This window comes from Monodelphis domestica, chromosome 6 (genome assembly GCF_027887165.1).
Source record: "Monodelphis domestica isolate mMonDom1 chromosome 6, mMonDom1.pri, whole genome shotgun sequence".
Classification (NCBI taxonomy): Eukaryota; Metazoa; Chordata; class Mammalia; order Didelphimorphia; family Didelphidae; genus Monodelphis; species Monodelphis domestica.
Genome location: NC_077232.1, coordinates 62693978 through 62708071, shown reverse-complemented (window position 1 = coordinate 62708071; position 14094 = coordinate 62693978). Strand labels below are relative to the sequence as shown.

The following is a 14094-nucleotide window of genomic DNA, read 5'->3' as shown; positions in this document are numbered from 1 at the left end:
TTGCCCTCCAGAATGGTTGGATCAGTTCACAACTCCACCATCAATGAATTAATATCCCTACTTTGCCACATCCCCTCCAGCATTCATTACTTTCCTTTGCTGCTATGTTAGCCAATCTGCTAGGTGTGAAGTGATACCTCAGAGTTGTTTTGATTTGCATCTCTCTGATTATAAGAGATTTAGAACACTTCTTCATGTGCTTATTAATAGTATTGATTTCTTTATCTGAGAACTGCCTATCCATGTCCCTTGCCCATTTATTAATTGGAGAATGGCTTGTTTTTTTGTACAATTGATTTAGCTCTTTATAAATTTGAGTAATTAAACCTTTGTCAGAGGTTTCTATGAAGATTTTTTCCCAATTTGTTGTTTCCCTTCTGATTTTAGTTACATTGGTTTTGTTTGTACAAAAGCTTTTTAATTTGATGTAGTCAAAATTATTTATTTTACATTTTGTGATTTTTTTCTATGTCTTGCTTGGTTTTAAAGTCTTTCCCCTCCCAAAGGTCTGACATGTATACTATTCTGTGTTTACCCAATTTACTTATGGTTTCCTTCTTTATGTTTAAGTCACTCACCCATTTTGAATTTATCTTGGTGTAGGGTGTGAGGTGTTGATCAATTCCTAGTCTCTCCCACACCGTCTTCCAATTTTCCTAGCAGTTTTTATCAAATAGTGGATTTTTGTCCCAAAAGCTGGGATCTTTGGGTTTATCGTATACTGTCTTGCTGAGGTCGCTTTCCCCCAGTCTATTCCACTGATCTTCCTTTCTGTTTCTTAGCCAGTACCAAATTGTTTTGATGACTGCTGCTTTGTAATATAGTTTAAGGTCAGGGACTGCAAGGCCCCCATCATATGTGTTTTTTTTTTCATTATTTTCCTGGATATCCTTGATCTTTTGTTCTTCCAAATGAACTTTATTATGATTTTTTCTAAATCAGTAAAGAAATATTTTGGGAGTTCAATGGGTATGGCACTAAATAGATAAATAAGTTTGGGTAGGATGGTCATTTTTATTATATTGGCTCGTCCTATCCATGAGCAGTTAATGTTTTTCCAATTGTTCAAGTCTAGTTTTAGTTGTGTGGAGAGTGTTTTGTAGTTGTGTTCATATAGTTCCTGTGTTTGTCTCGGGAGATAGATTCCTAGGTATTTTATTTTGTCTAAGGTGATTTTAAATGGGATTTCTCTTTCTAGTTCTTGCTGCTGAGCTGTGTTGGAGATATATAGAAAAGCTGATGACTTATGTGGATTTATTTTGTATCCTGCAACTTTGCTAAAGTTGTTGATTATTTCAATTAGCTTTTTGGTTGAATCTTTAGGATTCTTTAAGTAGACCATCATGTCTTCTGCAAAGAGTGATAACTTGGTCTCCTCCTTGCCTATTTTGATGCCTTCAATTTCTTTTTATTCTCTAATTGCTACTGCTAGTGTTTCTAGTACAATGTCAAATAGTAGAGGTGATAATGGACATCCTTGTTTCACTCCTGATCTTATTGGGAATGCATCTAGTTTATCCCCATTGCAGATGATGTTAGCTGATGGTTTTAGATATATACTGTTTATTATTTTTAGGAATGACCCTTCTATTCCTATGCTTTCTAGTGTTTTTAATAGGAATGGGTGTTGTATTTTATCAAAGGCTTTTTCTGCGTCTATTGAGATAATCATGTGGTTCTTGTTGGTTTGTTTGTTGATGTGGTCGATTATGTGGATGGTTTTCCTAATACTGAACCAGCCCTGCGTCCCTGGGATAAATCCTACTTGATCATGGTAGAGCTAGTTTTAATTGTGTGGAAAGTTTTATAGTTGTGTTCATATAATTCCTGTGTTTGTCTTGGCAAATGAATTCCTAAGTATTTTATATTGTATTCTCTCTATAGATGGATAAGCTTCTCTTTTAAAGAAGTAAAATGGTGTTCCTCCTTTCCCGGGGATGTGGAGGTGGTCAGAAGTGCTGTGGCTGGCGTTCTCCAATAATGGTCAGGGTGCGGGGTCTCTGGAAGGCCCTCTGGGCCAGTGATTCTGCAGTCAAGGGCAGGGGAGGCTGAGTCCACTTCTCTTCTGTCCTTGTACAAACCGCCCTCAGCACCAGGCTTAGTAAATTCTCACTGACAGTTATTTAGTTTAGAGAATAGATGAGAGAGTGGTATAGACATTCATTGTAGAGGACGGTGTAGACTCAGCGACTTCTGAAAGTCCTTCGTTCTCTCAGGTTCAGTGGCTCTGAATATAGGTATTTGCCTGGAATCTGAAGGGAAGTTTCTCAGGGTACAATTCTCAGTAAGTGACACCAAAGAGTAAATGACAGAAGCCCCAGGAAACTTGAGGATCAGCTGTAAGCAGCCATTGCTGATGGTCCAGAATGGACTGACCTATTGACTATTCTGGAGAAGAGAAACTTTTAGATAACTATGCTATTTGAGCAATAAAACTTGCAGCTGAGTAGCTCAGTGGATGGAGAGCCAGGCCAAAAGACAGGAAGTCCTGAGTTCAAATCTGGCTTCAGGCACTTGTTAGCTGTGTGACCTGGGCAAGTCACTTGACCCCCATTGCCTAGTTCTTACCACTCTTCTGCCTTGGAACTAATACACAGTAGTGATCCTAAGGTGGAAAGTAAGGGTTATTAAACCCCAAAACTTTTGTTTTAGAAATTCTTCTAAAAATATTTCTTTCAACCTTAGTTAACACTGTTTTGAGCACATAGCTTTTCTTCATGTTTCCAATCCAAATATCAGTTATTTTTCTTATCTCTTTTTTTCCCCCTTGAAGTTGTCATGAGTTGAGCTTGAAATGGGGCAAATTTCTCCTGGAGTGCTCTGTAGTAAAGAAAAAAAAAGTCACCACTTTCATTTGAGTCGGTGATTGTTCTCTAGCAGAAGTGTCCAAGTTGGAGGAGGGAGCTGGGAAAGGGACCCAAAGGGAGGCCCAGACCAGATTGAAATGTACCTGGGAAATGTCCAAAAGAATTTTAGATAAACAGCACAACACAGATATAGTGCTCATTTGTATTTTTCTAAGTTAATATGCAACTTGCAGGGATCTGATTGTGATTTGTCTTTGCCAGCAGCAGCAGCTGCTCACATCACCTCTCCTCGTTTCTTCTTAGATGTTTGGTTTTGAATGGTTTTTAAAGGGTTTGGCTCTGGCAATGGCCTTTATTAGGAGTCTTTTTGCTAGTATTCTATTTAAGATTTTTGCATTAATGTTCATTAAGGAGATTGGTCTGTAGTTTTCTTTCTCTGTTTTTGACCTGCCTGACTTTGGAATCAGTACCATATTTGTGTCAGAAAAGGAATTTGGTAGAACTCCCTCTTTGTTTATTATGTCAAACAGTTTGTATAATATTGAGATTAGTTGTTCTTTGAATGTTTGATAGAATTCACTTGTGAATCCATCAGGCCCTGGTGATTTTTTCTTTCTTTTTTTTTTTAAACCCTTACCTTCAGTCTTGGAGTCAATATGGCAGAAGGAGTGGTAAGGGCTAGGCAATGGGGGTCAAGTGACTTGCCCAGGGTCACACAACTGGGAAGTGTCTGAGGCCAGATTTGAACCTAGGACCTCCCTTCTCTAGGCCTGGTTCTCAATCCACTGAGCTACCCAGCTGCCCCCCCCCCCCCGGTGATTTTTTCTTAGGGAGTTCTTTCATGGCTTGTTCAATTTCTTTTTCTGATATGGGATTATTTAAGAATTCTATTTCTTCTTCTGTTAACCTAGGCAATTTATATTTTTGTAAATATTCATCCCATATTTGTTGCCATATAATTGGGCAAAATAGTTTTTAATGATTGCCTTAATTTCCTCTTCATTGGAGGTGAGGTCTCCCTTTTCATCTTGGATACTGTTAATTTGGTTTTCTTCTTTCCTTTTTTTATTAGATTGACCAGTACTTTGTCTATTTTGTTTGTTTTTTCAAAATACCAGCTTCTAGTTTTATTTATTAGTTCAATAGTTCTTTCACTTTCAATTTTATTAATTTCTCCCTTAATTTTTAGGATCTCTAATTTAGTTTTCATCTGGGGATTTCTGATTTGTTCGCTTTCAAGTTTTTTTGATTTGCATGTCTAATTCATTGACCTCTGCCCTCCCTAATTTGTTAATATATGAACTCAAGGATATAAATTTCCCCCTGAGTACTGCTGTGGCTGCATCCCATAGATTTTGAAAGGATGTCTCATCATTGTCATTTTTTTCAATGAAATTATTGTTTCTATGATTTGTTCTCTAACTAACCGATTTTGGAGAATCATATTATTAATTTCCAATTAATTTTTGATTTGCCTCTCCATGTTTCCTTACTGATTATTATTTTTATTGTATTATGATCTGAAAAGGTTGCATTTATTATTTCTGCTTTTCTGCATTTGTTTGCCTTGTTTTTATGCCCTAGTATATGGTTAATCTTTGTGCATGTACTGCTGCTGTATGTATGTGCATGTATGTGCTGCTGAAAAGGAGGTATATTCCTTTTTGTCCCTATTTATTTTTCTCCGTATATTTACTAACTCTAATTTTTCTAAGATTTCATTCACATCTCTCACCTCTCATTTATTTATTTATTTATTTGTTTGTTCACTCATTTATTTATTTATCTGTTCATTTATTTATTTATTCATTCTTTCATTTATTTGGTTTATCTAAATTTGATAATGGTAAGTTCAGGTCTCCCACTAGTATAGTTTTACTATCTATTTCCTCCTTCAACTCCACTAGTTTCTCCTTTAGAAATTTGGATGCTATACCATTTGGTGCATACATGTTGATTACTTATATTTCTTCATTGTCTATACTGCCTAACGGCCTTTATTAGGGTTAAACATGCAGGAAGAACATGGATCTCCACCTTGGTTGAAAAAGATGTCTTTGACTTTTAGGATTAGGATTTTATGGTGGAAACTTGAAATCATTCATGATGGAATTGACCGTGGGAGCATGCTTTAGACTTCTATAATAAGGCAATTAGTCAGTCCACATTTAGGAAGCCCTGCTACTCTGCCCTCAGGGAGCTCACAGTCTCATGAGGGGAAACTGCCCTTCAAAGGAGGCTGCACAGGGATGGAAGAGGTGCCAGAGGGGCACGACGTACAGGAGGTGGAACTAGCGGTGCCTCCCAAGGTAAAGAGTTGGCTAGAGAAGTCTGGAGAGTTCCCTTACAGGAAGACAAATAGAGTGGATAGCTTACAAACAGAGAGGGCAGGCATGGGTTAGCCAGTACTGTCATATTCTAATAGACGTGTCTCTTGGAAAAATGTTGTCCTCTGGGCTTCCTTCAGCAGAGCATGCCAACATTGGAATGAGACAGAGGTTAGTACGGTCCCTGTGCAGAGATGACCCCCCAACTTCATGAAGCATCCCTGTATTTGCTGATGAGAGATTGTGTATTTCTTGTCACCTCAATGGGTGGGAGAGGGACAGAGAGAGAATTTGGTGCTGAAGATCAAAATAAAATGTAAAAAACCTCATTCATGTATGAAAATACATTATATGATGCCTACATTCATCTGTATTCAATAAACTTGAAAATACTTGCCAGTCCAGTCTGATCTGTACAGAGTAAGAGTACAATGCCACACAATCCAACAAATATTTCTTCTTGGCTTTATGTTTGGACTTTTTCAGCACTTAATTGCACCTGGATCTCATTGGTTTTTAGGGACCTCTTTGAGAAAAACAGATGGGCGCTTTCTCAGTTCTTGTCCCTGCTTTCCTGTACATTTCCTACAGAGTCCAGTCATCATATCAGGCGCTTCCCTTTAGGTCCTATAAGATTTTGTGGGTCTTGGTACACCCCCAGGGCTGGAACCCCCTCTGGGACTGTGGTCCATCTTTCCTGGGCTTTATAGAACTTCCTGCACCTGCTTCGTCATTCAAATCTGCAGCTGCCCATCATGGCCAGCTCTGTGTTTCCCTTTACCCCTTTGGTGATCCGCAGTTGGATTCTTCAAAGAATGGTCATGGTGGGTGATGGGCAGCCGTATCGCAACACCTTATCAGCATCCGCCTTCAAAGATGGGTCTTTGTTTGAGAGAGAAGCTTGGGCCATCAGAATGCTTTACCGTTTCCCCTGCAGCCCGGTTTGAAGTGTCCATTTCAAGTGCACAGACCAGGAGGAGGTTGAAGGAGCTTCGGATGATAAGCATTTGTTATTGTCTTGGTTTCAGCCCATGAATGAAATCATGACAAAAATCTAGGAAATAAGCTCCCCTCCCTCGGAGCTGGGCTCATCTTTATCCTAATTGCCTCCATTAAGTCACCATTTGCAAGGCTGCCAAATAAGATAAGCCCAGGACAGGCTTTGCAGTGATTGGTGTGAAAAAAGACCCAGGAGTCTTATTCCCAGCTTGGCATGTGCCAGGAGGGCCGTGGCTGCCAAAAAGTGTCCCTGTGCTCTCCGACAGGGAGGAGAGAGTGCCAGGCTCCACCTTTCCCAGAGGACGTTGGCTGGCTGGAGGGCGCCCAGGAGAAGGCTCAGAGCCATGGAAGAGGAGGAGCGGATGGACGGGCCAGGAATGGAATATCTGGGGAGGACGTGAAAGCCTTCAGAGGGACGCCGTGGTAGCGCTCCGCATTGGGGCTACACCTGCCTTGCAGAGCCTTCTTCTGGGTAACCCCACGAGGCAGGCGCCAGGGGCAAGAAGGGGCTGATTATGCTCCCTGCAGGAATTCATCAGGAACGGAAGAAGGCACTTTCTAAGTTGTTCAGAAGGTTGCTTGGCAACACATGCCGAACTAACAAGTATTTATCAAGGGCCCGCTGTGTGCGCGACAATGTGCTGGGCTCGGCGTCATTCCCTCGGAGTGCCTGCCCTGGCGGGAGGATGCCATTCCGCACAGAGCCCCGTAACGGCCTGTCAATTTCCTCTCTGTTTATTACAGGTCAATTACAGATTTTGTATCTGACCTCTCAAGTGGTGATTCCCGGTGCTCCTATCAGGTTCTCTCATCTGTGTGTGCATGTCGTTTCCTATCCCCAGTGGTAATGGTCCACTCGGCCTTGGATGCCTGAAGCCTCGGGCAGCTCACCACCCTCCCTGTCATGCATGCTCATTTGGTTGGAATCCCACCGTGCCTGGGAGCTTTGCCTGAGTGCCTAGAAGACCTTCTCGTTTCCCTTTTCCACTTCTCATCATCACTCTCCTCCCTCAAATCCTTTGCTTTGTTTTATGTGTTTGTCCTCTTTCCCTAATATGCCTGGCAGTCAGTTGCTGGGGTGGGGGACGTTTTCTCTGTCTGATCCCCAGTGCTCCTTCTGCAGGCTGCTGGAAGAAGAGTCTTCCAAGAGAGCTGAGCTAGAAAGATGGCACCAGGAGCAGCAGCAGGCCATCCAGACCACCGAGGCTGAGAAGCAGGAGCTGGAAAACGAGCGCGTCCTGAAGGAGCGGGCCCTTCAGGAAGCCATGGAGCAGCTGGAGCAGCTGGAGCTGGAGAGAAAGCAGGCTTTGGAGCAATACGAGGCAAGCAGCTCAGGGGCCCCCCACCTCCCCTGGGCTGTTGGGATTTCTGTACAGGCCTCATTTTTAACAGGACTTCAGTTTTAGGAACTTGCAAATAGGGGAGGGGGAAGAGGGGGAATTAAAAAGGCAGAAAAATAGGGGTCTTCTAGGCCATATTTTTGTAGTAGATAGACTCCTTTAGTCTAGTAAATACCTTTATTGATTCTCTTTTGCTTGCTGCAAACATTTAGGCCTTCCTTCTTTTTGGGGGGGGGGGTTAAAATTTTGAATTTAATAAACATCAAACAAAGAGAACATTTCCATATGCAAAGTGGCAAAGTTAAAGGTTCTACTTGGAATCACTTATTCTGTACATCTTGCCCGCCTTCCCGCCTTCCCGCCTTCCCTCCTTCCCGCCTTCCTGCCTTCCTTCCTGCCTGCCTGCCTGCCTGCCTGCCTGCCTGCCTTCCTGCCTGTCTTCCTCTTTTGTCTTAGAATCAATACAGTGCATTGGTTCCAAGACAGAAGAGTGGTAAGGGCTAGGCAATGGGAGTGAAGTGACTTGCCCAGGGTCACACAGCTGGGAAGTGTCTGAGGCCAGATTTGAACCCAGGACCTCCCATCTCTAGGCCAGGCTCTCAATCCACTGAGCTACCCAGCTGCCTCCTTGTACATTTTGGTTTTCAAGAGAGCAGGCTATTTAGCATGTACCTTCCCAGCTGTCCTGTTTGTCCATACTTCCTTCTGAATTCTCATTTGTTCCCTTGTGTCTGTTGTTCTTATAAATTAGCTTTCATTAAAGGCTTTTGTTCTTTATGTCACCATAAGGCCCCCGGTGCCCCTACTTCTCTCCAAGAGCCATTCCATGGAAATGAAAGGATTTTTAAAGGCAAAAACGTGGGGGAAAGATCAGCAGAATGGATTGGGGCCTTGAAAAAGCCTGAAACCATGTGCAATGGACGGCTCTTGATGACCTCTGCCAGCCCCTGAGATGCCTTTTTTCACAGGAACTGACTTTTATCTGCCTGTTGTCTCAGCAAAGGAGTGGTTTTTAGTCAGGAAAAGGAAGTCCTGGAGGCGAGGATGGGAGGCTGGAGGGAGGGAGGGCGGGTGCTGGTCGGAGCAGAGTGGTGGTATTCGAGGAGGGCCTCTTTTATTAGGCCTCTTTTATCTCATCACGTGGGTGCGAGGCCTAGACAGCCACGTGGGTTTCCAGTCTGGACCGCTTTTTCCTTAGAGTAATGCGTGCGCCCACGGACACTGGGGAAGGTCTCATCCCAGTCCCACTCTGTATTTCAGGGAGTCAAAAAGAAGCTAGAGATGGCGGCCAGCAAGACCAGGAGCTGGAAGGACAAGGTGGCGCAGCACGAGGGGCTCATCCGGCTGATAGAACCGGGTAAGGGTCGCCGGGGCTTTCCGTCCTCTGCGTGTGGGCGTGATTCTGCGGGGTTCTTCCCTCCTCTGGGGCGTCTGTCTGTCTGGGAAGACGCGGGATGCTGCTCACGGGAGGGCTTCCCATGCAGGAGATGGCAGGCTTAGGATCCCGAAGGAAATGTTATCCCGAGGAACAAACATGTGAAGAAAACCAAATGAGTGGCCCCCGGGGTGTCCCTGCTCTCAGGGGTCCCCTCCGCGTGACCCTCCTGCCCAGAGCTGTAAATGTGGCAGGAGAAATGGCAGACATCCCGGGGGCAGGGCGCCCTCCAGAGTCACAGCCAGTCTGTAAGTCTCTTTGTTTTTCAGGTCCAAAAAACCCCCATTTAATTACAAACTGGGGACCGGCCGCATTCACTCAAGCAGAACTCCAGGAACGGGAGAAGAGCTGGAAAGACAAAAAGAGCACGGAGTGAACCCCAGGCATCGCCGCCTGCCCTGCAGCCGGAGGGCTCGGTGCCAAAGACAGGGCCACGGCTGGCCTCCTCGGGGCCGGCACCCCAAGGAAGCGGCCTTCAGCCCCGCCGCCCGGACGTCGGACCCCTTGTTTGCCCCCCCTCCCCCATGGCTTTCCTTTGGGAGCCCCGTGTTAGAGATCGACTACCACGTCCAGCGTCCACCCCCGCCTTCCTCTTTGTCTTTGTCCCACATCTTCCCTCCCCTCGGCAGGCCACGAGGCTGACCCGAGGCCTTCCCAATTGTCTGCCCGGCCACGCGACCACGACTCCCCGATGGCCCCTCCGCAGGGTCACTGGCCGGGTGGCGTTTTCCCAGCTATCCGGCATCCCGGCTGTTCCCTTCCTCCCACGCGGGTTCTCCCTCCAGGCCGGACGTTCCATGCCGCTCCCCACCGTGGCCGCGTGTCCTCCCAGAGCCCAGCCGCCGGCTGTGGAGAAGAGGACGGGGGACAAAGCCGCTGTGGAACGACAAGTGGCCTCTGTGCCAGCCCGGCCTTGCCCCGCGGCATGCTGGGTGGTGCTGAGGAGAGGAGTGCGGCCGCGTGGGCAGAAGGCAGGACGGTTCCCCTGTGCCGAGAAGGGGCTGCCCCCCGGTGTGCCCCCAGAAGTGAGGCGCCTGACCTACGGGGCCTCCCGCAGCTTCGGTCACCCGGCCGGGTCCCGGCCCTGGAGGGACGCCGCGGGAACCAGCTCCTGAGCTCGACGGCCCCAAGAGAGTCCGGCCTGCGTCACTGCCCCGATGCTTCTTCCCGGCTGACCGTAGAGAGTCCCAGCCTTCTCCCTCCAGCACTCCGCGGGGTTTCCGTGAAAGCCGTCCAATCTGTTTTTCTTGGGAGGCCCCCCAAAACGCCATCCCTCGGCTGGTCTTCAGGGACTGAACCTCTCCACACGGAGCGAGGCTGCTCCTAGGCTTGAAAGCTCTTCAGCATTCTAGGACGTGCCGGCGCTGAGCCTCCAAGAACCCAGGCTCGTCTTCATGCCAGCTCGAGCTGTTTGAGGAGAGTTTGAGTGGAATATTAATCATATTAAACTCTTCCGAAATGTCGTGCATGCAGATGGTATTATTTTAGACAAGTATAGATGTAGTCGAAAAGGGTTTATAACCCAATAAGTGACTGTCTCTTATCCGAGTGAAAAGCATTAACCAGTGAAGTGCCCTTACGAACTTTAATCAGGGAGCCGAAACAGAATTCTGTTCAGTGTTCGTCTCGTCATTGTCAAGTCACTTCTTGGGCTTCTGGAAGATTTACCGACACAGTTGGGTTTCCGCCTCTTCTACCCAGAGATTGATCAGTATCTACTTTGTTTATTCAATAACCTCCTTACAGCTGTGGAAGGAGGCCTCGTCCCAGCCTTTGGGGTCCTCCTAAACTCTTCCAGTAAGATCTGGGAGAGGACGGACAGTTTCCGATGAGAGATCCCACGTAGGACGGTAATAAAACTCCCAGAGAGCTGGAGGGAGACGCGCGGCGTCCTGCTCTCACGGCGAGGCACGGCGAAGGCTCTCGCTCCGAGCGACCCTCATCCGTCCCCCGGCTGGATTCCGAACTTGGTTTCAGCCCTGACTGAGGGGAGACGTCCGTGCCGGAGAGCTTCAGTGGACGTTTGCCCTCTGCCCAGTGCGCGGGAGGCCCAGCACCCGAGGGACCCCGGAGGAAGCGTTGGCATCACGTTAAAACCGGCGAGTGCCGGTGCATTTCTGTGAATTGTGGACGGCGTGGAAATGAGTTCATTCCACTCATCGTTGGAACAGTCCCAGGATTCAGGGCTGCGCGACTCCTCCGGGGTCCCTCGGGCTCAGTCCATACCAGAGAAAGAGAACCCCAACAGGTGGTCACCCCGATGTTGCTGAAATGCCTCTGGCCCGGGGGAGCCCGCGGCTTCCTGAGGCAGCCCAGCTCGTGCTTGGCATCACGCCTGAACGTGCTCCTTTGTGCCTTGTGCCCACCCCTCCTGCTTCTTTCTCGGGGAGCCGGACGGAGCAGCTCCGATCCCTCTTGTCGCCTTCGGTGCCGTTCACGGCCCTCCCCCACATTCCCCAGGTCTGAAACCAACCGCGCTCCGTGGCCCAGGGCCGGCAGACCGCGCGTACCCTTTGTCGTGACTGCACAGAAGTGACCAGCGGCGTTTGGACGCTTCCCCTGGACGCCTAAGCGACTGGCGATGTGGTTGTTTAAAAGAGATTTTAAAACATTTAAAAAATTTTTATTACATTAAAATTTAATTTAAATCAAATTTAAATTAAATTTTAAATTTAAAAGAATTTTAAAAGAGAGAGATGTAAAAAAATGCCCACAGGTAACAAAAAGGTCAGTGCTCGTGTGTGTTCAGTCTGACGATGCCCCGTGGCACGCCGTCATTTACCATCTCATTGTCTAAACACTCTAAGAACGGGCAAGCGCCACTTGTCTAACTTCTGCTAATTTCCTAAAGTATTTGTAAAGGGTTCTGTATTGTTTTTTAGGAAAACGGACCAAATGAGAACAGGGACAAACAAATGAATGCTGCGCCTCTAGAATTGTCCACATTAATAAAACGGTGGGGGAACGTCCCGTGTGTTTCTTAATAAAGAAACGGATGTATGCGCTCCGTTTCACGGTGCCGTAACCCTGCGCGGTTGGGGGCGGGGCTGACAGGACGCACGTGGGCAGGAGGGCAGCGTTTCTTCCCTGCCGTTTCCGAGCCCCCAGTTCACGGGGGAACATGATTGCCATAAAGAACCCATAAAGACATTTTCTCCCTCATGAATCTCAGACTTAATAGGCCGGGCTTGCCTTGCCGCACCATTTTGGTTTTTGTTCCGCTGATTAAAGGGTGGACTTTTACGTGTTAAGAGGAACTTCGCTTTGGGTTTGGAGTAGGAGTAGGATTGCCCATCTTGTAGGCAAAGCAGGGCCAGAGTTCAGCGGGCTTCACCTCCTTTCACTTCTCGTAAAGACTTCCAGGTTAGCCCATGACCGCTTGGACCTCTGACAGGGAGGGAATTGGGGGCAGAACCAGGCCTACACATCGTTCCAGTGTTTGGTCTTTTATAGGCTCTCAAGGGGTTGGGAGGACCCCCCAAAACCTTGATGTTATAAAGGACTCCTAATACAAGATTGGGACTGCTGCTAAGCTCCTGGCGATGGCCATTCCTCCCCTGCCTCTTCCCCTCATTCAGGTGGTCCCTTAGAGCACTGGCAAAGATCTCACATGGTCAAATTTCCTTTTTGTTAATTCTCTAAAAAAAATGTTCACTTCTAGCTCTTTTAAAATCCCCTTCATTGGGGGGGGGGGAGGGGAGGGAGGGAAAGAATAGGATTCTTGTAACCAAGGAATAATGTTCTAAATGGACTAAATAAAATTTTCACAAAAAAAGACAAAAAAAATCCCCTTCATGTCCAAACGTATCCCCCTTCTTTCTTTATCAGAGAGCAATTGCTGCTCAGAAAGAAAGAAAAAATCCCAAACTATTTAGCAGTCTCAGTATTTTTTATGTTAAATTCACTTCGTGCCCCCTCCTGTGTAGAAATGAGGCTTATTTAAACTCTCCTTCCAACCCCAGAGGTAAGAGTCCAGTCTCCTGGTCCCATTTTTCTCTCCTACTTTTTATCCCCTATAAAAAGTTTTAAAACATTTCTCATGTCCCATTTTATTCTCCGTGGCACTAAAAACAATTTTGTGGGTCCGTTTCCTAAATCAATTAAGCTATATTTCCGGCATGTGCTAAGTATATATAGATAAAAAGTGAAATCCTGTCCTCAGAGAAGCTTCCATTCTAATAGAGGAAACATCTATAAATCAACACACATAAGATAATAATAATAGATAGGAGTAACCTTAGAAGGGAAGGCTCTAATTGCCCTTCTCCAGGTTCCACTCATTTATTTCTAGTTCTCTTTGGTGGGACCAAAGAAAACAAGTAAAATCCTTCCATGCTTTGCAAAACCCAAAGATTTAGAGCCTCTCAATTCTCCTCTGGGCTAAATATTGCTAGTTCCTTCAACTGATTCACTGGCCTGAACCATTCTGGATGGTCTCCAACTTACCATCCCCAGATTCTGGTACTCCTAACAGGAGACACCAGATGTGGTCTGACAAGGGCAGAATACGGAAGGATTTATCACCCCTTCGTTGCTGGAAGCTATGCTTTAAAAAAAAATGCAGCCCAAGATGACCAAGGGGCACCTAGGTGGCACCATAGTGCACAGAGTGCCAAGCCGGGAGTCAGGCATCTTCCTGAGTTCAAATCTGGCCTCGGACACTAGCCAGCTGTGAGACACTGGGTGGGTCGCTTAACCTTGCTTGTCTCAATTCTTCATCTGTCAAATGAGCTGGAGAAGGAAATGGCAAACCACGCTAGTATCTTTGCCAAGAAAATCCCAAATGGGGCTATGAAGAGTTGGACACGACTGGAACAACTCAACAACAAAATATGGCATAAACTTTTTGTTTTTGACTTCCACCTTCGCATCGCTGACTCATAGTCTGCAGTCCAATAAAATCTCAGATATTTGCAGATCAATAGCAATCCAATCATGTTGTCCTGACCTGTTTTTGTGAGGTTGACTCCCCCCCCCCCCTTTTTTTATGACTTTTATTTATTTATTTATTTATGACTCACTTCTTAAAATTTTTAGAAATTTTATTGTCATGCAAAACACTTCTTTTTAAAAAATTTCCATGGTTACGTGATTCATGTTTTCTCCCTCCCCTCATTCCTCCCCCCTCAGAGTTGACAAGCAGTTCCACTGAGTTATACATACATACATACATATAAATATATATA

The 14094-nt window shown here is 46.0% G+C and overlaps 1 protein-coding gene across 1 annotated transcript in view; it reads left to right on the top strand.

Moving 5' to 3' along the window:
* Positions 1–13841, top strand: part of SWAP70 (switching B cell complex subunit SWAP70) — a 76648-nt gene extending 62807 nt beyond the window's left edge. Inside the window, exons 10-12 of the mRNA XM_001367493.4 lie at positions 7257–7455; positions 8734–8830; positions 9178–13841. Coding sequence (XP_001367530.1) covers positions 7257–7455; positions 8734–8830; positions 9178–9284 — 403 coding nt within the window. The 3' untranslated portion in view covers positions 9285–13841. The remainder of the gene's footprint in view (positions 1–7256; positions 7456–8733; positions 8831–9177) is intronic.
* Positions 13842–14094: the final 253 nt, after the last annotated feature.